At 53.4% G+C, this 25,980-nt stretch overlaps 10 protein-coding genes across 10 annotated transcripts; 3 read left to right on the forward strand and 7 right to left on the reverse strand.

Moving 5' to 3' along the window:
- Positions 1 to 108: 108 nt before the first annotated feature.
- CKM354_000255000 (uncharacterized protein) lies at positions 109 to 1,397 on the reverse strand (the record flags this gene model as incomplete). Its single annotated transcript, XM_044797711.1, has 2 exons — positions 109 to 1,165; positions 1,219 to 1,397. 2 exons carry the CDS (start codon positions 1,395 to 1,397, stop codon positions 109 to 111), a joined length of 1,236 nt encoding a protein of 411 aa, XP_044653646.1.
- A 3,812-nt stretch (positions 1,398 to 5,209) lies between these two features.
- On the reverse strand, positions 5,210 to 6,877 carry CKM354_000255100 (uncharacterized protein; the record flags this gene model as incomplete). Its single annotated transcript, XM_044797712.1, has 7 exons — positions 5,210 to 5,267; positions 5,318 to 5,556; positions 5,607 to 5,880; positions 5,933 to 6,275; positions 6,328 to 6,455; positions 6,517 to 6,529; positions 6,580 to 6,877. The coding sequence occupies 7 exons, from the start codon at positions 6,875 to 6,877 to the stop codon at positions 5,210 to 5,212; spliced, it is 1,353 nt and encodes a 450-aa protein (XP_044653647.1).
- Positions 6,878 to 9,652: 2,775 nt separating this feature from the next.
- Positions 9,653 to 10,670, reverse strand: CKM354_000255200 (uncharacterized protein; the record flags this gene model as incomplete). The annotated part of the gene is made up of 3 exons (XM_044797713.1): positions 9,653 to 9,794; positions 9,845 to 10,180; positions 10,231 to 10,670. The coding sequence occupies 3 exons, from the start codon at positions 10,668 to 10,670 to the stop codon at positions 9,653 to 9,655; spliced, it is 918 nt and encodes a 305-aa protein (XP_044653648.1).
- Positions 10,671 to 12,483: 1,813 nt separating this feature from the next.
- Positions 12,484 to 13,416, reverse strand: CKM354_000255300 (uncharacterized protein; the record flags this gene model as incomplete). The annotated part of the gene is made up of 4 exons (XM_044797714.1): positions 12,484 to 12,500; positions 12,560 to 12,673; positions 12,727 to 12,909; positions 12,966 to 13,416. 4 exons carry the CDS (start codon positions 13,414 to 13,416, stop codon positions 12,484 to 12,486), a joined length of 765 nt encoding a protein of 254 aa, XP_044653649.1.
- Positions 13,417 to 14,145: 729 nt separating this feature from the next.
- On the forward strand, positions 14,146 to 15,748 carry CKM354_000255400 (uncharacterized protein; the record flags this gene model as incomplete). The annotated part of the gene is made up of 2 exons (XM_044797715.1): positions 14,146 to 14,911; positions 14,967 to 15,748. 2 exons carry the CDS (start codon positions 14,146 to 14,148, stop codon positions 15,746 to 15,748), a joined length of 1,548 nt encoding a protein of 515 aa, XP_044653650.1.
- Positions 15,749 to 15,929: 181 nt separating this feature from the next.
- Positions 15,930 to 17,487, reverse strand: CKM354_000255500 (uncharacterized protein; the record flags this gene model as incomplete). The annotated part of the gene is made up of 2 exons (XM_044797716.1): positions 15,930 to 16,478; positions 16,531 to 17,487. The coding sequence occupies 2 exons, from the start codon at positions 17,485 to 17,487 to the stop codon at positions 15,930 to 15,932; spliced, it is 1,506 nt and encodes a 501-aa protein (XP_044653651.1).
- A 731-nt stretch (positions 17,488 to 18,218) lies between these two features.
- On the forward strand, positions 18,219 to 19,507 carry CKM354_000255600 (uncharacterized protein; the record flags this gene model as incomplete). Its single annotated transcript, XM_044797717.1, has 2 exons — positions 18,219 to 18,626; positions 18,677 to 19,507. The coding sequence occupies 2 exons, from the start codon at positions 18,219 to 18,221 to the stop codon at positions 19,505 to 19,507; spliced, it is 1,239 nt and encodes a 412-aa protein (XP_044653652.1).
- A 139-nt stretch (positions 19,508 to 19,646) lies between these two features.
- Positions 19,647 to 22,030, reverse strand: CKM354_000255700 (uncharacterized protein; the record flags this gene model as incomplete). The annotated part of the gene is made up of 3 exons (XM_044797718.1): positions 19,647 to 20,373; positions 20,430 to 20,670; positions 20,812 to 22,030. The coding sequence occupies 3 exons, from the start codon at positions 22,028 to 22,030 to the stop codon at positions 19,647 to 19,649; spliced, it is 2,187 nt and encodes a 728-aa protein (XP_044653653.1).
- A 466-nt stretch (positions 22,031 to 22,496) lies between these two features.
- Positions 22,497 to 23,417, forward strand: CKM354_000255800 (uncharacterized protein; the record flags this gene model as incomplete). Its single annotated transcript, XM_044797719.1, has 1 exon — positions 22,497 to 23,417. The coding sequence occupies one exon, from the start codon at positions 22,497 to 22,499 to the stop codon at positions 23,415 to 23,417; it is 921 nt and encodes a 306-aa protein (XP_044653654.1).
- A 458-nt stretch (positions 23,418 to 23,875) lies between these two features.
- Positions 23,876 to 25,558, reverse strand: CKM354_000255900 (glucokinase; the record flags this gene model as incomplete). The annotated part of the gene is made up of 2 exons (XM_044797720.1): positions 23,876 to 23,979; positions 24,031 to 25,558. 2 exons carry the CDS (start codon positions 25,556 to 25,558, stop codon positions 23,876 to 23,878), a joined length of 1,632 nt encoding a protein of 543 aa, XP_044653655.1.
- Between the last annotated feature and the right edge of the window lie 422 nt (positions 25,559 to 25,980).

Here is a 25,980-nt window from a genome sequence, read left to right on the forward strand (position 1 = left end):
TGCCGTTGTTCTAAAGTCTCTGAGCGCTCGGTATGTCACCTGAGCCTACTCGACACGTCCATAACGATTATTTCTCCAACTTGACACAGGGTGGCGGTTCCAGGCTTGCTATGCCAGACGCTTTGCGTGGTATTCAGCCATAGTCTTCGAGTCAACCAGGAGTTTTACCTTCTCCAGATCGACAGCTTGACCGCAGCAGCGTGGCGGGAACAGTGCATCGTCGGCAATGGCCCACTTGAAGCGTTGTTCAACGCAACTCATGCAGTAGGTATGCTTGTCTGCGCAGGCGGATGTGTAGCGAGCGCGTAGCGGAGTGATTGCCTTCCTGCAGTCATTGCACCACACGGGTATGGGTGCACCAAACGAACAAGATCCAAAATCTTGTGCTGAGTGACTCGTTTGAGGGTCCGGCAGCTTGACAACTGGGCGTGAAGCAAAGCCAGTGCTTGTACCCCAGCTTCCTGCTTTGCCATCGCCGTTGCTGTTGTCTCTGCCGTATCTTATTCCTTGCAGACTGTCCTCGGTCCTCAACTCTTCGAAGCTCTTGCCTTGGTACGGCTGCTGGAATGTGATGCTCTGGAAGCGAGACGCTGGGGTATTGGAAAGGCCATCACCGGCGGTGGCTTGGAAAGGCGTGCCAATGGTCCCATTGTTGGGTCGTGCGGGCGGTAGCTTGACCCTTGGTATTGGCTTAGATATGCCTTGAAGAAGCTCTTGGTCGGCTGAAGGCATAGGACTCCACGCTGTCAACGAGCTGACCATTGGAGGTGCCGGATTCGAAATGGTTGGCGACGGTCTGCTGAAGTCCGTGGCTGAATCAAGGGGATATTCTCCATCGTGAGGAGAATCTTGACGTTTCCTGTGCCCTCCGTCGTCGACCTGAAGACGCTTCGCGGGCCGGGAGGCATCGTCCCTACTCCTCCTCCTCTTGCCCTTCTCGTTGCTCGTCGGGTTGGCGAAGCTCGCTCCGCCGAGGCCAGGCGCGTCACTGTCAAGTCCATTTGCGTACATGCCGGCTGCTTCCCTCTTGGCCTTCTGTTCGTGGCGCTTCATACACGCTTGACTGTCTCTCAGCGCATGCTGTTGGATTTGCATTAGTTCCGCAGCCATGCTTTGCGGTGAGACCACGTCGTTAGAAGGCGCCGGGTCGAGTCTGGCAAGATATCTGTGAGGTGTTCAGCTGGCGACTTCGAGCATCCCCTGTCTTCCTGAACTTACTCGCGAAGCTCCTCAGCGTACAATTGACGCGCCACTTGTCCGTCACTTGGGACGTCCCCGCGTCTGTTGGCGCGGTCGCATGCCGCTAGAGAGACCAGATCATCGAGTTGAAGATTAATGATCAGTCGAGCAGTTGCTGTATCGGCCTCGTCGAGGACGTGCGCCCACTCGCCGCACATCTTGCTCGGCGCGCTCGAGCAGTGGATGGACTGTTGCAGATCTGGTGAAGTTCAGTTCAATTCAGATGGAATAGTTTTGGCGTTCCGGCTTAGCTGCATAACCCGCCGCGCTAGTGCTTTTTCACACGCGGCAAGTGCAACAACAGGCCGAACAGCAGGTACGAGCAGCCCGCGAGCCCTTACTCTTTGCGCAGTGGGGACTGCGGTGCTCAGTATTCCCGCATCAGATTTGCCATGCCCTCGACACCTCCGCATTGGAATGTCTAAATCGCATCGACTGTGCCAGTCCGGCATTCGAAGACCTATGGCGATGGTGATCGTGTTTCGTCCTCAGTTGAATCGCTGAATGAACAAGAAGCTTCGGGCCCTGGCATTGACGTTGACATTTCTCGATTTGGATGCTGTATACGCTCGTTGGCAGCTGTGCTTGTCCGGTCAATTCTATCGATCGAAAGCAGACAAAGAGTCGCCCGCGTCCGACGCTCTCGAGTCTCGCTAGGGAGGTATGATTGACTGCTCATCACCACTCCCGCCGAAGAGTAAAAGAGAAGCTCGCCGCCAGGTTCGCACTTCGAATACTGTACTTACTGCCAGAGGGATCTAAGCATGTCTTTCCTCCTTGAGGCTCTGCATTCTGCGGCGCATTTGAGGCATCTTGCGCACCGGAGGAGGGCAGGCAATCGGTTAAGGTCGCGAGAGACGCGGAAGCGTCAGTGCCTCCGGATCTCTATCCTGCTGTCCACTGCTGGTCCCCCACACACGTGGTCGGTCATGAGGCTGAGGCACATCATCCAGTACAGGCTTGATCTCCCGCTCAACAACCTCATGACGGAAAGCTCAGTCGTCAGCAGTGAGGGAAGAGCTCACGAGACAGCTGATGGCATACGTGGTACGTACCTATCTACGCGAGGTTCAGCAAGTTGACCCCGTCGCCTCACGAACAGAGCATCCTCATCACCATCTTACGAAGTTTCTAAAGCAAATCGACGCGGCGTTCTGCGGAATCGTGGGCTACTGGACTGGTCTGCAGGATCGCAGAAAATGTATTGGCTGTTCCATGAAATGACGACCTTGTTCTTTGACAATCCTAGAGGCGTGTTTACGAATATCCATCAGAACCCAACACGTTGGGCACAAACCAGTGTGTGCACTAGCCCAAAGGAGACGAAGACTGGCAGTTGCCCGGTCGCTACAGTATGGGCGGTTGCAACCTTCCCTGCAGTGAGGCTGTCGCAGCGGGCCTGGAGACCAAAGAGATGCAGTTTGTCGGAGCCGAGCGCAAGCAACCAAGGTCGATGGCTCGAAGGCGCGTCCGCCTGTTCCAGAATCGTCGTGATACGCGTCGACCGAAAGCCGTTGTTGGCGTGTCATCGAGCTCCCTCTGGTCGAAACAGCGTTGACGTTTGAGTCTGCTTCCAGATCCCATTCAGAAGATGTGGTCGACCCACAGCGGAGCTCATGTCCGCAATGTCTCGCCCTGTCCAGAAGCGTGTCGTGAGAGAATGATCTCAAGGCAGCATGACGACACAGGGCTGATCCATCTTCGAGTCCTGATGAGGCCTGCAAGGTACATTACCCGACACTTCCAAAGGCCAGACGTTGATTGGACATCGGCTTTTCCGTACCAAAACTTATCCTTCTTCGGGATAGTGTACCCCCTTCGCAAAGTAATTCTGCTGCCAGATTTGTCCAAGCATCAGAACTGCCATCCTTGAACAGTGAGGCGTTGCCCGGACGTCCGCCCGGCCGCGCGATTTCTTTCGCGCCCTCCTTTTGCGACACGAGCCCAACGTGGGATGTTGCGAAGCAAGACATGACGCTGAAATGAGGAATGTTTCGAACTGACAGGCCGCGACTGGACTCGACGCATTGTTGCGGTCTACGTATACCTCCTGAGAGCATGTCAGCCCTGCCTGAAACGGGCCAATGATGCGGGAGTAGTGCCTGCGTCAAGCGTGGGCCGCACCACTGGAATGCGTGCAGATGCGTTCGCAGGTTCCAACTCGCGCCAACTTGCGGGCTCTCGCGGCCTTGCTCGACATCCTAATGGACGGCGCTCGGTGAGTCATCCTAACGAGCGGGTGTGGTCCATGGTCTCTTGCGAGCGCTGCCTGGCCTGTAGGATCCATCGCGAGACTGCTTCGCTGCGCCCGAAAGCAGGCGGCCTCTGGGAACGCCGCCAGTATTTTGGGGCTATGACACCAGGTTCGCCCTGCCGTGAGGCAGCAATAGACTTCGGTATATATACTGTACCTTGAGTCTCCTGTTGCGTGTAATATACTTCTGTCGGGCATCACAAACAACCAACAACCACGTCCCGTCGCACTCATAAACTCTCCCTTTCGCACACTACACGCAGCGTCCACTACTGTCGACTGGAGCGACTTCGCCACATCACACTGCAGACACCTGATATCTGATCACAGTGGAAGCTCTTGCCACACAACATAATCCTTGCGAACATCCAATACCGTTCAGGAGACACTGTCGTATTTCCTTCCACTACCAAAGTCCTGAACCCAAACTACCATCACCATGGGTCGACAAGAGAGAAAGGCGGAATGCTACTACCAGTCCGAGGGTCAGTGCAAGCGTTCCACGTGATTTGGTATTGCAAAACTGACAGAAACGAAAGGCGGTCCATCATCCGCTTACTCTACAGCCGGATCGAATTCAGAGGGCAGCCCCACAACCAAAAAGAGGACTGTCGTTCTCCACCAAGCCAGCGGCACTGTTTCCAGCGACGAGAAGCGTCCTCCGCCTGCCTCGCATCGGAAATAGATGGATCTCAACAGCTAAAACATTTATTTCATGTAGCATATGGGCCACGGTGTTCGCTGGTTTGGAGATTGATTTGAGACATACGGAATAAGACAAGAGAACAGTCTGCCGCAACAGGGAACGGGATTTCTGGAGTTTAGGACAGGCGGATGCGGGCATCAATGAACGCACGAAAGGATATTAGACGCGGATAAGACGACGATACCCAAACCCTACACCGCGAGGGCATGTAACACAAAGCAACAAATGAATGTAACTGCTTTGCTCTTCAATGAGCATTAACGATTGTGCTACTCTTTTCCTTTCTACAAATCCTCACGTCGAGAACAGACATGCAGTCAACAAGGCTCTAATTAGTCTCCACCACGGTTGCTCTGCTGCTGCAGGACGGCTTCATGCAGGTCTCGCCCTATCAGTGGGGTTCAAGGCGTTTCAAATGGAGGTAGAGCTTTGCGATTTGCTCTGAGAAAGCTATTAGATTCCGTCCTTGCTTGCTTGCATGCATGATGCAGACCAGTGGCGAAGCTGTACTGGCCTGGTTGGTTGTTGCTTCTGCCTGTTGCGTAAAGTGGCTCTCGGCCACTCGTTGTGTGAACGGGTCGAACGGGAAATGCGATTGTCTTCCGAGCCGCCGCCGAGGAACCATGTTTCTGCCTAGCATGACAATGGGAAAACGAGATTTGGACTCTGTTCATCAATACTGCAGCTTGAGCGACAGGGAAAGGGAAACGGAGGATACTGTGATGCTAAAGATAGATGCAAGGATGGAAGGCGGTGGCTTGGCAGCGCAGCGGCGACGAATTCGGCGCGGTCAAGCTCCTTCCTTGCTCACACTGTTCTGGCCTCGACAACATTTCAAGATTGCAATATGAGACTTCATTCACGGCTGCCCGATGCATCCAAGCCGCAAATGCCAAGACCCTACAGAAGGAACTGCGTGACCTGCCCCCGTCGAGCGCCTCAATGGCTGAGGATCAACAACTCATGCACGAGACATCAGCGCCAGTCTGCGATTTCATCTTGTACCAGCTTCACCAATTATTTGGCTGTCCCTGCCGTGGCTGAGGAGAGTAGTATCTTCCCGGATACCTGATACCATGTCAGAGAGATCGTGACTGGATGAAATGGGCCGGACTTACCTGTTGAACAAGGTCTGGTCGTACTTCCCTACAGTAGGACAGTTCAAGCCACTGGTGAAGGCGCCAAAGTATTGGCCGACTATACCATTCACTGCAGCCAGTGTGGCGCCAGCCAGATCCGGGATAGCGGACTGAGCAGCTTGCGCGAAGAAGCATTGCAAGTTGTTGCCTTGTAACAAGTTCGCGCCATTGAAAGCTCCCCGAGTGAGAGCGCTGAGGTCAACACCAGTGAAGGAATTCTATGGCTGGTCAGCTGACTTTCCATCCAATGCCGAATACATGAACATACTGTGCGGCCGGTGTTGCCTCCAAATTTCACCTGATAAGGATATGCCAAGAACTGCGCACCAAGATCCAGGAAGACATCCACGGCGTTGTAGGCATTGACAGGATCTGAGGGGCGCCGATACCAGTTGTTTGGAATTCTCTCTTGACCTTTCAGCCATCGGAAGTTACCCGGGCTTCCGGCTACACCAAAGAACTGCTTGAACTGGTTACCATCCAGGTACCCCGTTGGGTTGGATGCAGAATGGTTGCTCATGAAGTTGATGACAAAGTTGTACCTGCGAGAGAGGTCAGCGGCCGACGTTCCTTGCACTCAGCCAACGAACTTACGCAGCAGGTGCAACGAGGCCACTAAAGGGAGCGGCAAAAAATAATGGATTCGTGGCAATGGACTGGTTCAGCTTCTTGCCATAGTCCTGCGCGAAGGCGTCCAAAGTGTAGCGATCACGCTGTCCTCCATTCACAGCGAAGTCGGTAGCACGGTACGCTTCCTCAAAGCGGCTGATGATCAAAGAGTGTGCATCGCCACCATTGAGGTAGGCGTCTGCACGACCAATACTGGCGTCCCCCTCATAGTTATTGTGTGAGTATGAGATACCTTGAGGCTTGCCAAGTAGCGACTTTGCGAGCAGATTGCTGGGCTGAGGACCACCGATGGACCAGGTTCCGAGGACTAAGTCTTCTTCAGCTGCGCAGCCAGATATGAGAAGTGCGTCCCATCTTACTTGGATCGCCGTCGACGATGACAGCATAAGCCGCAAGGAATCCGGCGAGGTCAACACCCATACCATAGGCTGCCTTGAGGCCGTCGATAGTCTCAATGATGGTCATATAACCAGCTCGTGGCAGGTAACTACAGGATGATAGCGATGGACGATTAACATTTGTCTGATATTGATCTTCGAGAGTCTCACCCATGATTGGCAGCTGGAGTTCCTGTCAGCGTATTCTCACATGGCGCTCAGCATCATGCTTACCAGCATTCAACCCAGGGCACGGTCCTCTGATCTGATCTGCCCTCGGACTCGCATAGGCATAGGTGCCGGTGGTGGACACGTACTGTTCGGTAGCACTGAACGTAGTGCAGCCCCGAACACCGCAATTTTTACGACTCCTACTAAACGCCCGAGCCGCAGCAGAGCCAGGGGTATTAGAGGGAACTGTCTGTCGTTTGTCGAGAGAAGCAAGCTGCTCTGAAGCAAACTGCTCGAGTGCGAACGGGAAGGCAATCACGTGCAGGGCGAAGACGCCTGCCAACAGAGCGGAGCACTTCATGCTGGGCTTTGGAACGATGAGGCTCGAGCGCGTACTTGAAAGGCAGATCGCTCACGAGCAGAGGGCCCTACTTATGTCCGGAACGGACTGTTACGGCTTCGAACTAAATGAGATGTCCCCGTCGGCATGCCATGGTCACTGAAGGAAGTCGCCTTGCGGAAATCGAGTTCCGAGTGATCGATCGACTGCAAGTTGCTCAGGTACTTAGAGGCTGCGCGAGTGATCACGGCGATGTGCTGTCAGCGGCTGCTCAAGCCCAAACCGCAAAGCGGGTGCGCGTTCTCATGCAGCGCCAGTGTGCTGAGTGGCGTTCAAATCACTTTCTGAAGAGCACGATTTGACGACCTTGGGGCATGTTCCGTGAGGAGACACAACGCCTCTGGCCATTGTTCCGCCATCCTTCCGAACGAGGCTCGAACTGTGTCGATCGATGAGTCTCGCCTCCGCTTCAGCAGTAGTTCGGCATAGTCCGTTTACGACACGCGGTCGGTACGAAGAGCTGTGACCTGGCTGCCACGCGAGACAGTTTCCCAGATCTAGGTACAAGTGTCGATCAGTCCTCTTGGACGTGGCTCCATGTTTGAATCACAATGCTTGTTGCTCCAAGCATGGTCGCAAGTTACTTCTTGCACAAGCTTGTACCGAGTATATCCACGACGATATCTCCTTGCCTATGCGCTGCAACCGTGGCTACAGACGACCAGGCTTGCCGCAACGAAGCGTTATGTCGGCATCGATGATCTTCCTCTTCAAATGTGAAACTTGAGTCGAAGTATGATAGAGTCAAGGCCTGGGCAAGGCTCAGACTGCTAAGCATGCTAGCCATCCTGTAAGCCTCAATTCCTTTGCTAGAATTGACCAATTACAGTAACCCGGATGACAGCCTGCTATAACGCGGGGCTCTGTTTCGACCGCATAATTGTCATGAAGGTGCGACGCCACCTGAGTTGTGGCTGCAGTACTTTGAACAGGCGGCTCTCTTACCACATCTGAACTTTGCCGCACAGATCCAGATCTCAAGAGTGATTCGAATACCGACGAGCCAATTTGTTTTTCTCTCAGTACCCCATGCCCTCATAGTACTCGCACGCAGAACTATGTGAGTAGTCTCGTTTTACCAAGGAATATTTCACGATCATGCAGACGGAAACCGTGTTCGTGGCATTTGGATGGCGTCGAAGCGCACCACAGCTCAGCCAATCATTGGTCCCCAAAACAGCTGAAGTCGGGGATGTTGCCAAGCACATCACTTCTGCCAACATAGGATGTAGCCAGGCAGCAGACCGGATGTGAGCTCATTGGCAGAGATCCTAAGTCTACGAGTTCTACTTTTCAGGACTTGCTTCAATATAGCATCCACTCCAGATCATTGCATACGTCTTCCTTTCGCGAAGTCGAAGATGCGCCAGCCTCACACCAAGCACTCTATCGGATACCATAGGAGGTCCTGATCAGGATTGTTGTCGAACTTGTGCACGATCATCGCGTTCCATAAGTCCTGAAAACCCTCAAAAGCCTCCGTTTGGTTCACTCGAGATGTCCCTACCTGGAAAATCTGCTCCATCAGCTATTCGGGCATATCATTCTCGACCCTCTTTCGCAGCACGTCAGGCCAAACCAATCCGAGAATGTGGGCCTTAGAAAAGGATATACGCCCAAGATGGCATTGAGCGGACACTGGAAGCAGATGCGTATTGGGCAACGGTACTTCCACACGTCTCAGACTTGGTAGCCAGCTGGTCTCCGCTCCTCTTGCGTTTCTCAGCAGCCCAAATTTTCTCGACAGAGCGCGACGATTACTCCGTGATGCTGCTTTTCACACTTCTCACCAACTTGTCTATCCGACCTCAGTCGCTCTATGTAAGAGAGGAGTCTGAACCTATGGAGTACTTGCATGACTGGAGCACTATGCCTTGCTGGCCAGAGCTAGACTTTTCCCAACTCAAAGGGTTGTTTGTACAGTTCGGACTGCCGTAATACCGCAAGGATCATACTGTACAATCACTATAGGCGTTGCTACCGAGGGTAGCATCCAATCTGGAGCAATTGCGTGTGAGCAGCAACTACTGTCTGGAATGGTCTAAGCTCAGCGCAATTACTTCGCCTTGTCTTCACAGTCTCGAACTGTACTCTGTGCGGATTGATGGTACGCGCCTCGCAACTTGGATCCGAGGCTGCAAGAGGCTCAAGTTCTTGGCTCTCTACGACGTCCGAATGTCGTCCGGGATCGCGTCTTGGAAGCTGGTCTTTGATGCGATCCGCGACTTACCATATGGTGTAAAAGTTGGGTTCCGTTACATTTTGTCGTTGGAAACCTGGAGTCACTGATTTGTGCTCGATTCCTGGCAGAGACCCGATCGCACGAACGACCCCCAAGAGATTTCTGTCAATCCCAACACGGCTTTGAGAGCCTACGTGTCTGGCCGATGTGATTGGCTGTCTGGCCTTCACGAATACTTTTAGAAGCGTCTTGTTGCACGCGTTGGATGTTGCCCTTCAGAGGCTCTTGGAGCTGGTGAAGCACGAATCAACCGCAACTAAAGTAGCATCGACCCAGCTGGCTGACCAGCCATTCATTGCAGGTCCCATTAGGAGCATGGAAAGCCTGACTCTGGTGCGTATGGAAGCCGGAAAGAATGGTACAGCACGGGAATGATGATCATAAATCATTATTAGAAACAGTTACTACATGGTCACATCCAACAGCCATGGCATGTTGTCCTGTGTTGTCCTTCTGTGGGACATCTCTGGGTATCATTGTCATCATCCGCGATCTTAGACCTGTTGAGCAGCGCGCTCCTGGCTGTTGTCAACCTTCTTGCGGTTCTCGCGTCCCTTCTCGGACCACGGGAAGTGCACAACTGGGAGCAGGAAGAACGAGTTCGAGGTATCGGCCATACCGGCGAGTGCATTGTACCTGTGTGGATGTCAGCACCGCGAATGTATTGAAGAGACTGAATAACTTACCAGGCAGCAAATGCGGCGATGATTCCAAAAGCACCACCAGCGCGCAGGCAAGGGATGTTTGGTCCCTCTGTCGTGAAGTTCAAGTACGCGATGCCGAGCATCAGGAAAGCCATCATCAATGTGAAGAACAAGAAGCTGAAGGCTACCGTGGAGCGCAGGGTCAACAGGAAGAGGAGGAAGGTGAAGATGAACCAGCCCATGAGGTATAATCCGAATGAGTTCATGAATGGGTCAACGCTCTCGGCTTCGAGTCTTTCCATGATTTCGAAACCGCCCGGGGTGAGGATGATTGCAGTGCCGATCCAGAAACCGCCGTAAGATGAGAGTGCAGTGGCACTGAAGACTTGGTCAGCATCAATCAGTTGTACACGGTGATTCCAACTTACCCGAATGTGTTGCCGACTGCCATTTCCCACATACCAGCCAGAAGCTGCACAAGACCACCGTATGCAAAGGCAGCACCGATGACCAAGTTTGGCTCGCTCAAGCCTCGGGTTCCGAGGTTGATGGCCGAGAGCAAGAATGTGGTAAGGGCGAAACCGCAGAGACCCAGTGGAGCTGGATTGGCGAACTTGCGGTTGGGATCGATCTTGTAGAGACCTGGCTGCAGCTCACCGCCGAAGGCAGCGAGACGCGCTGACTGATCGCTGTTGGTGTGCGCATGGTAGAGCGGGTTGCCGCCATAGTCGTATGGCTTCCTCAGCTTGGCGTGGTCGTGGCCGTTCACGCCATTCACACCGTTCGCACCATTGGTGTAGTTGCCATTGGTGAATTGCTTCTCAGCCTCCCCTCCCCGGATATCGTTCTGCTCTTGAGCCGTCGACATGATGAGGTCTTGCGATCTAGGGTGCGATGGGAGAGGATGCAAGGACAAACAAACAATGCAAAATGCCCTTCAAACAATGGGACCCGGGTGCAGCAGAGGGATCAAAGAGGGTGAGCGAGCACACGGCGTCTAAATACGTAGGCTAAGCTGGCAATGCGGTCCACCATCGCATGCGGCGCTCATAGCTCCGAGAAGCATACAGCAGCAGGTGCCGCAGATGTGGGGACTCCCTCTTCCCGTTCTCCAGACCGCGAGGGAGCTAGCGTCAGAAGAACTGGAGATGGTATGGAGGGAGCCAATCGCATGCCGATCGGGTGCTGTCATTGTTAGATTAGCAAGCCGTACAAAATTGCACACGCACGCGACGATCCCCGTGGAAGTTTTGCTTGTGGAGTCTGCTCTACTCGAGCGGCTCTGTCGCGTCTGCTTTTTCAGGTTTCCGCTCCACACACCATGTGTTTGCAGGCCTCTTGCAGCAGTCGATCTTCAGTCTCTACACAATGGTTGTAGCGACACTGTCAACACCACTTTGCGTAATACAATTGTCAGCTTGCTGCGATCGACATAATCACTGGTCCAGAAGACGTCGCTTGGCCATCGAGATGATGATGCGGTGGAGGCCCCGGACGGAGTGTGCATGTGCCTTTGGCCTGACGTATGACCAAGAGATATAAGCTCTTGATGGCTTGCCGATTGGCGTGTGCGGCTGAACTCTCGCACCGCCAAATGTCTTGGGCGATGCACAGATCTGAGGCCAGCACGAGATGCGAGCGATGCGCACTTTGCGGGCAATTGCATGGCTTTGGCGCGCACCGCTGTCTCGATGCTGGACAGCTGTGCGCCGACAGAGGGAGTGTCGATAGTGGAGGCATCTGCTACGCGAGAGTTTGGCGCATTTGTCACTCAGCACATCGGCCACAGAGTAGCGGCGGCAGTAGCTCGTCAGACCACAGACACCCGTCGCACATCGGACCCTCACCCAACGCGCATGCGAGAGCACCCATGCTCGCCAACGCCTCTACGACAGGCCGAGGCACCCCCAAGACTGCGAGTCGCCGGCCCCCAGAATGTCATTATGAGTCGCATACATGCTGTCCCGTCCAATTCCCCAATCCCGCCATCGCGGCGGAGCGGAGGCCCGAGTCCAGTCACTCGGGTGTCGGTTGCATGGCAATCAACGCGACACTCCATTTCCCTGCACCCTGCCAGTGTTCTGTGCGCGAGCAGCGCCCTGTATGCTTTCCTGATATTCAATATCGAGCACTTCTGGGCTACGTCTGGGCGCAGTCATATCAGACCATCCCCGCAAGCTCCAAGGCTTGAGTAGCTCTTCACAATGACAGCATCTTTTCTCGACGCTTTCGTCATCGTGAACAAGCAAAACATTCGAAGAACCAACGCGGAATATGCGCATTAGAGTTGCGGCAGAGCCGCTATTGCTTGTTCCTCAACCACCTTTAACCATTTAGCCAGCAGACACCGATTTCGGCCAACGGTCCGACAATTTGTGTGCTGCTGCCAGCATCAACCAGCGACGATGAATCAAGCACACCAAGACGACACAAGCTCAGGAATGGGCGCTGCTGGAATGTGGCTTTTGTTCGGAATGCTGCACTGTATCGCATCCATCGCTGCTTTAGGATGCTCTAAATAGGACGTGGCGTCTGGAAGGACAGCTCCCCTGCTGCTTTGTGCTCCACCCGAGACATGAGCAGGCAAGCGAGCTGAGGTTCCATCGACATGATTTCGCGTTCGAGTTCTGGCAGTAAGCACTAGCGGGCCAGCCTGCATGCTTCAACTAGATCCCAATAGCCTATGCTGCCGTGATGCCTGCGTGGAGGGTTCATGATTAGCAAGCACGCCTGTCTGTGTGTCCAAAGCAGACTTACCTCCGTCCGCAGTCACGAGAGCGCCGTTGATCATTTCTGCCTCTTCTGAGGACAGATACGCCACGAGTTTGGCCATCTTCGCAAGGTCGGCATATCCACCTTCCCAGTCACCGACTGCCTTTGTGTGAGTAACAGCAGCGCAATCAGTACAATTTCAGTTCACTCACAAGTCTTCTTCATCACGTTCATGCCCTCCATGTTGAAGTCACCATTCGCGAGGTGGTTGCCAATGTTCGTCTGCATCGCTCCTGCAGCGATTGCATTGCATCGGATGCCCTTTAGCCTATAGAATGCTGCAGTGTTCTTTGTAAGACCAATCAGGCCAGCCTTGGAAGCGGTATATGCAGCTCCTGTTGAAATACGTTAATTCGGTCTGCCTCCTTATTATCCGCCTCGTATCACTTACCATTTGCAAAGCCCTTGAAAGATGCCACTGAAGCAATGTTCACGATCGAACCCTTCTTGCTGTCTCTCTGGAATGCATTTACTGCACGCTTTGTAATCATCATTGGTGCAGTGAGATTGACTCCTATGCAGCGATTCCATTCTGCGAGTTCCATGGCACCTGCTGGGTTGAACTTGTCGATCACACCTGCGCTGTTGACAATGTAGTCGAAGGAGCCGAACTTCTTCTCTGCCTGCGCGAAAAGGTCATCGAGGTCCGACTCGGATGTGATGTCGGACTTGAGTGCCAGCACTTTGTCGGATCCATTCTTCTGCTTGAAGTCGTCGAGAAGCTTGTCGTTGATATCGCAGATGACCACATTGGACCCGAGAGAGATGAAGTGCTCTGCGATGGCTCTGCCCAGTCCTCCGCCTCCACCGGTGACGAGAACTGTCTTTCCTTGGTGTCCCATTGTGCTTGACTAGGCGTTGAGATTGTGCTGCGGTTGAGATTTTCGATGTTCGGTGCCGAATTCAGACTCCAATTTCAGGTGCGAAGAAGGCAAGGGCGGATGGCTGCGAGTCAGTTGAAAGCCCTCGAAATGCTGCGTAGGAAGGTGCTGTGGTTCAGCTCGAAATTCCTGCGTTCGGATGAAATTATATGCGTCTACAAATGACCTCGTTTCTATCCGAGATGCACTAGAAAGTGGCGCAAGAATTCCGGTATGCAGCGCTCTTGGCAGCGCACTCTCGCCGTCGTACCATTGTCCCTACTGGAGGAGTCGCACATATCCAACAATGGCCTGCTATGCGAACTCCGCTGCGGACATTCACCGAGAAAGATAGTTCTTGTGCCGATAAAGCTAGCTCTCCCGTAAGGCTTTCAGCGCAGGGCCAGCTTCGGTGCAAGCTGGACGTGCTGGAGAAATCTCGGAGGGCACGCAGCGAGGTCTGCACAGGAGCTTGACACTACGATTCCTGCTTGTGTTTGACCCGCTGCTGAGCGATGCATTGATTGAAGGCAGAAACAATAAGCCTGCGTACTCTGCTACGACTCTGCCAAGCTAACGTCTCAGCCATGATCCTGGGGATCGGCAGCAGCTGAGCTGCAGGCATCATTCCTGGCATAGCCTGCGTAGCAACAGATAGCCCTGCTCCATGTCCACATCGCTTGTCTACGAACAATAGACATAACAATCAAGATGAGGAATGACCCACGATCGAGCTCCAGCTGGAGTCGTGGCATCCAACGGACGCCTACAAACTTCGAACCAGCTTCGTCCATTACAACTGGAACTGCTGGAGCCCGCCCAGTTGGCCCTCGCAATCCAACGAGCCAGCGCTTCTTCGAGCATTCCTCTGCCAATAGAGTTAACACCGACGCCGTCATCGTAGAAAGCATCCGGGCCGAGTATCCAGAGCTTCATTTCACCGTCGTCCCAAGAGGAGGCTGCAATATTCTTGGTTATGCTGCTGCTGGGCACGCAGGGGTCTCACCACTCGGCACTGCCAAAGATCGCCTTTCATGGCGCCTATATGTGCCCCCAGCTTCACGTTTGAATGGCAAAGGCTACACAGGTGACTCGGTAAAATTTGGCAAATACTTGGTAGATTGGAGGAACAAAGAATTCATCGTCTACGTTGTAGATGGAAGAGATGGAACAGGGTCATATCCAGATATCGTGAATCAGTACATCTTATCGGCGTCGGTGGAGGCGACCAACACCCTCGTGCTCGAAGCAGGGAATTGGGGAAACACCCTACACAACGAGATATGGGTGTTCGATGGTGGCTTCTGGCAGAAGAGCGCAGAGCTATTCAATAGTGTTCAGAAAGCGAGCTGGGACGATGTGATCCTGGATCCGAACATGAAGAAAGCTATACGGGACGACGTGGAGAACTTCTACGACAGCCGTGGCACATACGAGCGACTGAAGGTGCCATGGAAGCGTGGCATCATATACTATGGTAGGCAGCACATTCAGCACACATGAGAGTCGCCTTTGCTGACCGTCCTTTGTAGGACCTCCCGGGAATGGTAAGACGATTAGTGTCAAGGCCCTCATGAACACACTGTACAAACGGGAAGATTCAGTCCCCACTCTCTACGTGAAGACACTTTCGAGCTTCGCTGGGCCAGAGTACAGCATCGCCCAGATTTTCGATCTTGCCAGAAGGACAGCGCCATGTTTACTTGTGTTTGAAGACTTGGACTCTATAGTGACCGACTCTGTGCGGTCCTACTTCCTCAATGCCGTAGATGGTATCCAGAAGAACGATGGTATACTCATGATTGGATCTACGAACCATCTCGATCGATTGGACCCAGGCATCGCCAAAAGACCTTCTCGATTCGACCGCAAGTATCTATTTCCGAACCCTAACGAGAAAGAACGGGTAGCATACATGAAATACTGGCAGTCCAAGCTTTCTGACAACGAAGACGTCGACTTCCCCGACAAGCTGTGTACCGCAGTAGCCAAGATCACCAAAGACTTTTCTTTTGCTTACATGCAAGAGGTCATGGTAGCCAGTCTGCTTGCCATTGCGAGGGACGCGGATGTTTTCAGCGAAAGGGTTTGTCTGGAATGCCTCGAAGCGCACGATCGGCCTAGTAATGGGCGGACATGTGAGAATGAAAGTATTCGGCCCTTCAAGGGACTTTACGACTATGTTTGGCTCGTGCGGCAAATGGATGAGCAAGACCCTGATCTGGACAATAATGTGCTTTGGCGCGAGATCAAGAAGCAGGTTCGAATACTCCGTGAGGAGATGGGAGAGGAGAGAGGTGCAAGCAGAACCTGATTTCAGCAGGCAGAGATGGGTTTCCTAGACAGCACAGTCAGCTGGCGGTAATGAACTTATGACAGGAAAGAAGAGCGCGAGTCTTTCCAGTACGCTTCATGGAAACTAACTATGGTACTGCCGCCTACCCGCAAAAGCATTTGCTTGCTTATCGTTCCGTCGTAACTTCATTCAGGCCAATTCAATAAGCATAGCGCCATCCGCGCTCAACACCGCTATGCTCGGAATAGCCTTCTGCCTCATCAAGCTTCTTATTCAATCGCTTGGCCCACCACTTGACTCCCAAACAGAGTCCGACTGTGCACAAGCACCCGAAGAGAATGAGTCCTCCGCCCAGACGATAGAATGGTTCTTGACTTGTCGGGAAGAAGTGAGGAGAGAACCAATGTGAGCATTGACTGACGCAATTGGCGATGGCAATCAGAGCGGCTTTCTTCGCTCGTGGTGCGGGAACCAGTGTTGTCTCCCAAGAGAGTTGCAGATTCAGTCCGTTGTAGGTTCCACTGATGAGAAGAACGACGCCAAAGTAGCGTGCTCCGACGTTGAGAGTAGAAATCAGGATGGAGCAACCTGCAGCCGCAACAATGATTGGGACGAGGATGTGATAGCACGACTCTTGGAATTTGCCAGAGCTGTACGCGAGAACGCAGGCACTGATGTAGGCGATGGCGTACGGTGGTGCCTGGATGAGGTATGTCTCCAGCTCACCGAAGCCGAAAGTCTTGATGATCTGTGCAAGATGTTAGCAATGCGTACTGTTACCCATGCGAGATTCAACGAACCGATGGAAAGAAATCTTTGAAGCTCTGGGCGTTGATGAGGCTGAAGTGCATCGCACAAAACATCCAAGTGAAGGGATCTTTGATGGCTTCCTTCAGTCCGTCCCAAGTCCCTCCCACCTCTTCCCGCTTGCCACCATTGGAGAGCAGGACACGGTACTGAGCCATTTCGCTTTCCTCTTCACTCAGCCATCGCGTGTTGTCAGGCCAGTCAGGCAGGATGAAGAACGCAGCAATCCCAACGACAATGCTGGCAGCGCCTTCAATGAGAAAGAACCACTGCCATGATGTGAGACCAGCGATACCCTTCATGTTGTGAAGAATTCCAGCCGCCAAGAAACCAGAGACAATGTTGGATATCGTGTTACCAGCATGCCAGACAGCCATGCGGGTGGGATTCTCGTGCTTGTTATACCAGGACGAAGTCATTAACGTTATTCTTGGGAAGAAGGGAGCCTCGGCCAGTCCTGTGCATGCACGGACCAAGCAGAATCCAGCGCCAGATGTAACAGCCGGCATACAGATGGTGCAGATACTCCAGGCGATCATCATGGAAGGCAAAAGCAAGCTAGGGCGGACTTTTGCCAACCACAGATTGCCAGGAAGCTGGCCGACCAGATATCCGACGTAGAATGCTGAGATGCCAGCATTCCATACAGTATCCGACATGCCCAGATCTTCTTGGAGGCCAGCGAGCCGTGCGTTGGAGACGTTGATTCGATCGAGGTAATTCATCAAGAACATGATGGTGATTGTGGGCATGAGGCGCCAGTCCAACCTTCGCACGAGCTTCTTCTCCAAGGCTGCCATCTGTTCTTCGGTCAAGTTGACGAGAGTGGGAAACTGAGCTTGGATGCTGGCTGGTGTGACCATTTCAATTGCTTGGATTTCGGCATCGACCTTGTCCAGGCTTGACCTGTCCACCTCCAGGTAAGTGGTGTTGACTTTTTCCGACGCCATTGCGATTGTCTTGGGGTGCTCAGCTTAGAGTGCTGCTGGCGAGGTACCCTCGGTGTGCCTGATGTGACCTGAGGTGAGGCATTCTAGCGAAGCTATATAGGCTCATCAAGCCACAAATTTGTCGTGCCGCTCGAAGTACCAGACATGTCACTCATCAGCGTGAGCGCCATGTGCTAACGCCTGCCATGTGGTGCCCCATACACCCCGCAACCCCAGATGGAGACCAAAACCGCAGATTTCGTGTGGCGGCTGTACTGTCACGACGCCATGTAGCGCTCGGTAGATCGCTTCGGGCCTGCCGTGTAGCATAGAACAAGGCCGAGGCGTGCTTTTCATGCAGCCAAGACGTAACGCCAAGACGTTTAATGGAAAGTTATGTTCCGCGGCATCGTGCCAGACCACGATGCTTATCCATCGAATCTTGACGGGATGGAATGGCCTTCTTCGCGGTAGCCAGCTTGTCTGCGATGCGGCATCAAGTTCCACGGATGGCATGGGCTCCTTTGCCCATGTACATTGCAAATGCCGAAAATGAAGGCAGTGGGTGTCTGTTGTGCAATGTCGTGGATGCGTCCTAGTTGGGGCTGCTTGCATCGTAGATAAGTCGGCTGTACGTGTTTGCGCCATTTTGCTGCTGTAGTCATCGAAGCATGCTGAAGAAGACCACTCGATTGTTCAATCTTTACCAAAGCACAACGCATCATTTGCCTACACCACTTGCACCATTCACAATGGCTATCGATGCTCTGACACCTCCGTTGCAGCGGCCTCGCAAGCACCGGCAGACGATTCCTGCAGTGTGGATGAGGGCGGGCACTTCAAAGGGCCTCTTCCTACATCAACGTGATCTTCCTGCCAAAAGAGAGCAATGGGCACCAGTCATCCTCGCTGCTATGGGTTCCCAAGACGGTGATCCTAAACAACTGAATGGCGTTGCGGGAGCAACGAGTACGACTTCCAAAGTTGCGGTCATCAAACCTTCAAGCAGACCAGATATCGATGTGGAGTACACGTTCGTGCAAGTCTCAATCGGTTCCCCTAAACTTGACTTTACTGGAAACTGCGGTAATATTGCTTCCGGAGTGGGGCCATTTGCAGTGGATGAGGGCCTAGTAAGAGTGCAGCCAGGACAACAGAGAGTAAGTGATGAAGTGCCACTGGCTACTAATTGTGTACTAACTTTGACCAGATCGATGTACGAATATTGAACACCAATACCGGTCGAACAATCGTGGAGTCCTTGGACCTTGACGAAGACGGACATTTTCTCGAAGATGGTGATTACCGGCTGGCGGGCACAAAATCTAGCGGTAGTCCTATTGGCGTCTCTTTCGAGAAGCCGGCAGGTGCAATGACAGGCAAGCTTCTCCCAACTGGTAAGCCTGTAGACATTCTGGAAGTACCGGGCACGATCACTCGACCGTCATGCGAAGTGCAGACCAGCTTGGTGGACGCGGCGAACCCCTTTGTACTAGTCGATGCTGCCTCGGTACCAGACTATGTCAGCAGTGCTGGAATATCATCGGACTACTATCTGGACTTTTTGGAAGCCATTCGCTGTCATGGTGCCGTACGCATGGGATTGGCTCCCGATATCGAGACTGCTGGACAGACTCGCGGCACTCCAAAGGTTGCTCTGCTGTCGATGCCGAAAGTGCATGAGGGGCCGTTTGACGAGCTGCCTGATGTGCAGGTCACCGCTTTGAGTATGGGAAAGGTCCACGGCAGTCTTCAGCTCACCGGCGCTGTATGTCTGGCCACGGCGATATGCACGGAAGGTACAATAGCCAACAAGATCGCTCTCCAAGCGGAACAATGGAGAATAGCACATTCGGGACCAGGACTGCCGCGCCATGATAGCTTCTCCACTTTACCAGAGCAGTCGCGCAAAGTCCTCATCAAGCATCCTGGTGGTACTATTGGAGCGGATGTGCTACGGAGCGACGAAGAGGTTCGCAGTGTGAAGCTGCTGCGAACAGCACGGCGACTGTTTGAGGGCAAAGTCTGCTTCTTGTCATAGTGTCTCGTAGATGCAGAGCCTTTTCTGCTCAAAGAGAAGCTCTGAAATCCAGAGGTCGTGGCACCCCAGTCGACCAGAGCTCGGGTGCGGTTCAGGTCAACCTTCTTGCGGAAACCTCGAGGCAGACAGTAGCTGCGTATCACATCATGGCATCGAAGTCTGTTGCATTGAAACCAAAGATCATGTCATCGAATCGTTGGTGCGCGTTCGTTGGCAGATATCCAAGCTCCCCGGTCAGGTCAGGGTAGGATGTTCCGCCCGGTATAAAAGTGTTGTTTTCGGCGCCTTGCTCCTGCATGAAACTCCGAATGATCGCATCTACATCCAGATCAGGTGCCATGTTGCCTGCAATGAACGTCGGTTCCCATCCCATGGCACTTGGTGAATATGTGTCAGTTCCAGGGGATGTGTGCTGAGAAAGCACGGGTGCTGAGACTGCGGCAGTGGTCGTGCTTTGCTGTGGTCGTGTCGTCACCTCAGGCTTCTCGGGAGTCTGCACTCCCATCCTGGTCATCAGACTCTCAATGACGAGTATCGCTTTTCTGACCGCGTAGTTGGTCGCCGAGTTCTGCTTCAGTAGCGAGAGACAAGTCCGCAAACAAGCGTGAGCTTCTGACGATGCACCCCGTTTCGAAGCGATGCGCACATGTATCGTGGCTGCAACGTAAGTAGCATAGCTGATTAAGTATGGTGCGCGGCCCACACTGTAGGCCTTATCGTACTTCCTCACAATTTTCACGATACTAGTCGCGGCGGTGGCACACTGTGTGAATGAACTCACTGCAACGGACGGTGAGCTGGAATGGAGATGTCCATCAGAGACAAAAGGTCGGTGCAAAAGAATTCGAATCACATTTGCCATGGCCCTGTTGGATTCAGTCAGCACAATCTATGCAAATTCGAGTAGATCTTGACCACTTACAAAAGCGATAAGACGTGGGGCGGAGGGGTGTCAGAGGTGCTTTTCGACTCAATGTCTATACTCAAATGTGGAGGAAGTTGTTCAGTCCACGTCACGAGCTCCTTGTCCAATGCTGACAGCTCCTGTTTCGGGGTTTCTGGACCTTCGGCTGCTCTCTTCTCTTTATAAACCTTGTTCAAGACGTGGTTGAGAATGATACACAACCGACAGAGCTGGGTAAATGTAGAGACGCTGTAGCTACCTAGAATGCCGTCCGATAGAGTCAGCGTGTGTGCCCCGGGAATCACATACAAAGGTCGCCGTTGCGGAGACATAGTGATCAGAAGTCTATGCTGATCATAAAGACGCGCGACGTCGCTGGCCGGGCAAAAGTACGACTTACATGTTCCACCTGATGCCGACCTATCAGTGTAAGCAAATGGTGCCCAGTGCTCTAGCTCCTCATATTCGTCCTTGAAGACGATCGGAACATCACATTGTGATGCTTGAAGTGTAGCTGGTCGACCTTGGTACAAGGACTGGATCTTATCGATCACAAATGCACCCCAGAACACACGTCGTCGTATCTCCAGATCCTCATCCGTGAGCGTTCGAACACCTGGCATTAGTGTCGCATCGATATGCAAACCTAAATCAATGATCATACGGAACGCTAAGCCAGAGTACAGCCATGCAGCACTCTGTTCATCGCCAAGAGCGAACAGAGAATTAGTCATCTGCAGCAGGGCCTGGATGGTGGTAATTCTGCTCTGGTCCATGGCCTCGCCAAGCAGTTCACGCACTCGTTCTCGAAAGCGCCAGCCTGCAGTACGAACATCATCTGGGTCTTTCCGCAGCTCGAGCCTCGGGCTAAACTTGCTTGAGCCAAAGTAGATGGCGTTAAGCAGGATCTTGGAAAAGTAGGGTCCGTGGCACACCATATCTCGCATGAAGGCGGGGCGATATGTCACAAGGAAGGAGTGGTGCTGTCGGTTCCAATGTAGATTCAGCAAATGAAGGCCCATCTCAGGGTCAACGCCGTCGAAGTCCAGTAGCCCACGTGCAGTATTCACCACTTCCATCTGCCTTTGCTTCGCTGCTTCAGCGAAGAGCAATGTAGACATTCTGTTCTCCCTTTCGGCATTGAACCACGGCTGCGAAGGCCGTTCACTTGGGAGATCCTCATACAGCGCGCTGGTTGGCCCATGGTAGGTGGCATTTTTACTTAGGGAAGCAGGCGCTCGTTTTCCCACCGACTCTGGAGTACTCGCAGCTGTTGCATCTGTGGGGCCTGCTTCATTGCTCGAACCTTGCAGAGATGCGACCGTGGATGCGTCTTTCGGCACAGGCTGTCTGCCATCATTGCCACTGCTTGATGCTTCAATTGACAGGCGCGAACGCAGCCCACGGTTCTCTTCGCGTAATGCCGAGATGATAGCATTCGTGGGTCTCACCCGGTTCCCTCGCTCCGGATAGACGCATTCTTTCTCGTACGTGCGACAATTGCCGCATTGGGGAGCCTGGTTACCGCACTTGAACTTCCTCAGCTTGCAGAAGCTGCACGCCCGCGCCGCTCGTGGTCTCCGTGGGGCCGATGCTTTGTCTGGTGACGCCGACGCCATTTCGCGTGGACATGAAGTGCCATGGATGTGCGGAAGTGCACAGGGCGAGGAAGAAGGCTGCCGCCATGATGTAGTTGATGGCGAGGCGGAGAGGTTTGCCGCGGAATGAATTCGTCCCCTCTTCCTACGGAACATTAACTTCCGTCAGCCTGTTGGACCGATGTGTCTTGGCATTTGAACGGTGGTCCGAACATCGTCTTCTCGATATGAACCAAAATGCCCGCATGAGATGCCGTTGGAAGTGGTCTTGCGATGCCCGCAGACAAAATGCTGCACGAAAACTATATGTGCCTTCGATGTGCCTTGACCGACGCTGGGCCAGTAGACCTACAAGCACAAACGCTCGAACTGACAACGTCCTCTAGACCTATCTTTGATCTCTGGCGATATTCTTACACGCAGATGCTCTTGCTCCACAACCAGGCTACTCTGCACACTCTTTGAGAATAGTTTTCAGTCACACACAATGGCACAAGTGTCGATCCATCAAAGCCCGTTGGCAACGGCACCAATTTCCAAGATATCATCCAAGCCCGAAAAGAAGCTCACTCCCTTGCAATCACTCATCGCTGGGGGCTTCGCCGGAGCAACCGAGGCTTGCATCACATATCCTTTCGAATACGCCAAAACCCGCTCGCAACTCAAGCCTACATCGGGTGTGGCCTTCAGCACCAGTCCCATCCACCTCTTGCGCGATGCCATCAGAACCGAAGGCCTCTCATCTCTCTACACCGGCTGCACAGCCCTTGCCCTCGGCACAGCACTCAAGGCTGGCGTCCGCTTCATGACCTTTGATGCCATTAAATCTCACCTCACAGACCCGCAAACTGGAACACTCAGCCCAACCAACGGCGTCCTCGCCGGAACGGCTGCCGGAGCAGTCGAAAGTCTCATAGCCGTAACACCGACCGAAAGGATCAAAACCGCATTGATTGACGACGCCAAAGGGTCTAAACGCTTCCGTTCAACTTTTCACGGCGTTAACCTTCTACTCCGCGAACAAGGAATTCAAGGCCTTTACCGCGGACTTGTCAGCACCACGGCGAAACAAAGTGCAACAAGCGCCGTGCGGATGGGAGCATATAATGCCATGCGGAGCCAGTATTCGAGTGCGAACAGGACGGCCGGAGTAGTGGAGACGTTTGCGATGGGGGCGCTGGCCGGCACCATTACTGTCTATGCTACGCAGCCGTTAGATACGATCAAGACCCGGTCACAGAGTGCGAGGGGAGAGAAACTAATCCCAGCGATTGTGGGAGTGTGGCGAGAGGGAGGCTTGAAGGGGTATTGGAAGGGGAGTACGATGCGATTGGGGAGATTGGTCTTGAGCGGTGGGATTGTGTTTGCGGTGTATGAGCAGATTGCTAACGTAATGCGCTTAGCGTGATGTTGACAACTCTGTACTTAGCGTTCGGGCGCAGGTATAGAGCGCTGAGGCAATGTAAGTCGCTGAGCGAATCGTTACACGCAATTGCCGTCTGGTGTTTCGGCTGCGGGGAGCAGTCTGCTATCTATCACCAGAGGCTGCCAGAAGGCTCGTGACAGGTCTTGTGTGAAATAAATTTCGAATTGCAAGTTTCGCATACCCACCTATAGACTCCGATGCTATGACCGCATTATCGCCAACACATTGCAACGAACACATACATGTATGTTCGCATACCGCGGCTCTCAATATACACTTTCTGCTCTGATTCTTGAGTGTTGCGATCTTGAGAACTCGGTTCCGCAAAGCGATTTCTCAAGATCCTCGGTTCTTGATGCGCTGGAATGCCGTGCTTACCTCCAGCGCATCGACTGTCGTGCAGTGTTCTCATCCTTTGGTTGTACGGTTTGCGCGGCATTCTACACCCGGTAACGTACGCTGCGATTGATGTTCTCGATCAACCTTCCGAAGAAGCCAGACCCGCTGGAGGATGTTGAGGCAGACGAGGATGACGAGTAGTTGCCTATCACCAAATCAGCATGGTCGCCACTTCCTATTTGCTGGGTCGACATACCCTTCGCCGCCTTGTCGGCGACCAACGCAATGAGCGCAGCACCGACACCAGAGCCGTCCTTGGCAATCCCGATCCTGATCTTCTTCTCGCCTTGAGCACCGATCTCTGGAATCTCACGAAGTGCCTCCCGGATGTACTCTTCGAAGCGAGGATAGAACTCCACAAGCGATCCATCGACACCAACATCGACAATGTCGTCCTCGTTCACTTCCAATGTTGCGTTGTTTGTCGTAGCGGCATCCGCTGGGTTCTTCAGGCGTCCAGTCGAGATCACAATAGCGGCGATCGCGACAGCAGAGAGGCGTGCAGCTCGCTTACCAACGGCCGACGCAATCAGGCGCACAGCTTCAGCATCCTCTGCGGACGCTGCAGAGACGCCATAGTCCTGGTCAAGTGTCTGGCGTGTGACCTTTAGTCCAGCGGAGCTATCTCCAGTGGTGATGGACAAGAAGCTGGAGTCCAATCCCCACTGTTTGTACAACGGCGAGTCTGGAGCCACGTTCGTTGTGCTATGGACATCATTCTGGTTGCTGTGCTCATCGGCAAACAGCGGCACATTGAAATCAAGCAGCAACGACAACAGTGCTCGCCGCAGGATCTCACCCAAGAACATGCCGGAAACGCGCTTCTCGAACATCTGAATCCCCGGGTTCACGGACTCAAGATCGAGATCGGCATCGTAAGGCGTTTGTGGCAGCACAGAAAGATGGTTGTCGAAGCTGCCCCATTCAGTGTTGATGATCATCTCTCCTGTTGAGCTATCGATCTCGCCAGCTTCCTGGGCGCTTAGCTTCTGGAGCTTGGTGACCTTGTCGAGCTTCTCCACGTATGCTCCGTTTGTGCCAGTGCCGAAAATGGCACCAAGCAGGGTTCCCGTCTTGCCCGGTGATGTGTATGATCGCGCCATTAGCGTTCCCACAGTGTCGTTGACCAAGGCCGCAACTCGTACAGGCAATCCCAGTGCATCGATTTCAGCCTGCAGCAATGCACAGACATCCTTTCCGACTGTATCCTGAATGTCAAAACCCTTTGTCCAGCGAATCAAAGTACCCTTGTTAATGCCAAATTGTTGCACCGGGAAAGAAAACGTGAAGCCCAAACTGAAGACCTCATGTTCTGATTTGCCCTTGCCTTCTTTATGGCTTGTGTAGTGATCCTCGTGATGCGTTTTCAAGAACAGCTCAATTTGCTTGGCCAAAAAGCTGAACAGCTCATGGCTCGTCTTCGCAACCATCAGCTCGTGAGGGATCTTAACCTTCGACTGCGTCAAGCTGAAAGTCGAGTTACCATGCAGTTGGATGGAGCAGACGCGAAAGTTTGTGCCTCCCAGATCCACGGCCATGTATAAACCCTTCTCTGTTCCGTTCGGCACAGCGGTGACATACGTAGGAATTTGGCTCATGGTAGCACCGTTCTTGCCGAGACCCTCGTCCATCTGGCGAATGAATTCTTTCACACCCTTGTTGACATCCTCCTTGCTGTACTCGAACTCGGCGGCCACGCGCTCGGCTGCTGCTGCCAACGCCATGCTGGAGGTAGACTTGCCGTACAGAGTTCCCTGGACGTGCGCTGGAGCTCTACAGTATAGCTCTTGGACAAAAGGGTTGGGCGAAGGACAGCTGGGCGGCGGCTGTGGATGATAACGCGACTGGAACAGAGAGAGGTCCTTGGGTAGAGCTAATTGTAGCAGGAGGATGACGCCAATGGTCAAGAGGGTGAGGAGAGTGGTTGGCTCAGAAGCCCGAGCTCGTAGACGGGTGAGGAGCGGTGTCTTGCCGCGGAGCTCGACGAGAAACGGAAGGTCGTTCTTGTCGTTGGCGGGCGGGGAAGGCGGCGGCGGCGGTCTAGAAGAAAGGCTGCGGCGAAAGGCGTCGGACGGCCGATCTGGATTGCTGTAGGAGCGGTGATGGTGGACGGGTCGGGCAGCCAGAGTGGGCAATGGGGAGGAGG

The sequence above is a fragment of the Cercospora kikuchii genome (genome assembly GCF_019650295.1).
Source record: "Cercospora kikuchii DNA, contig_00002, whole genome shotgun sequence".
NCBI classification, from domain to species: Eukaryota; Fungi; Ascomycota; class Dothideomycetes; order Mycosphaerellales; family Mycosphaerellaceae; genus Cercospora; species Cercospora kikuchii.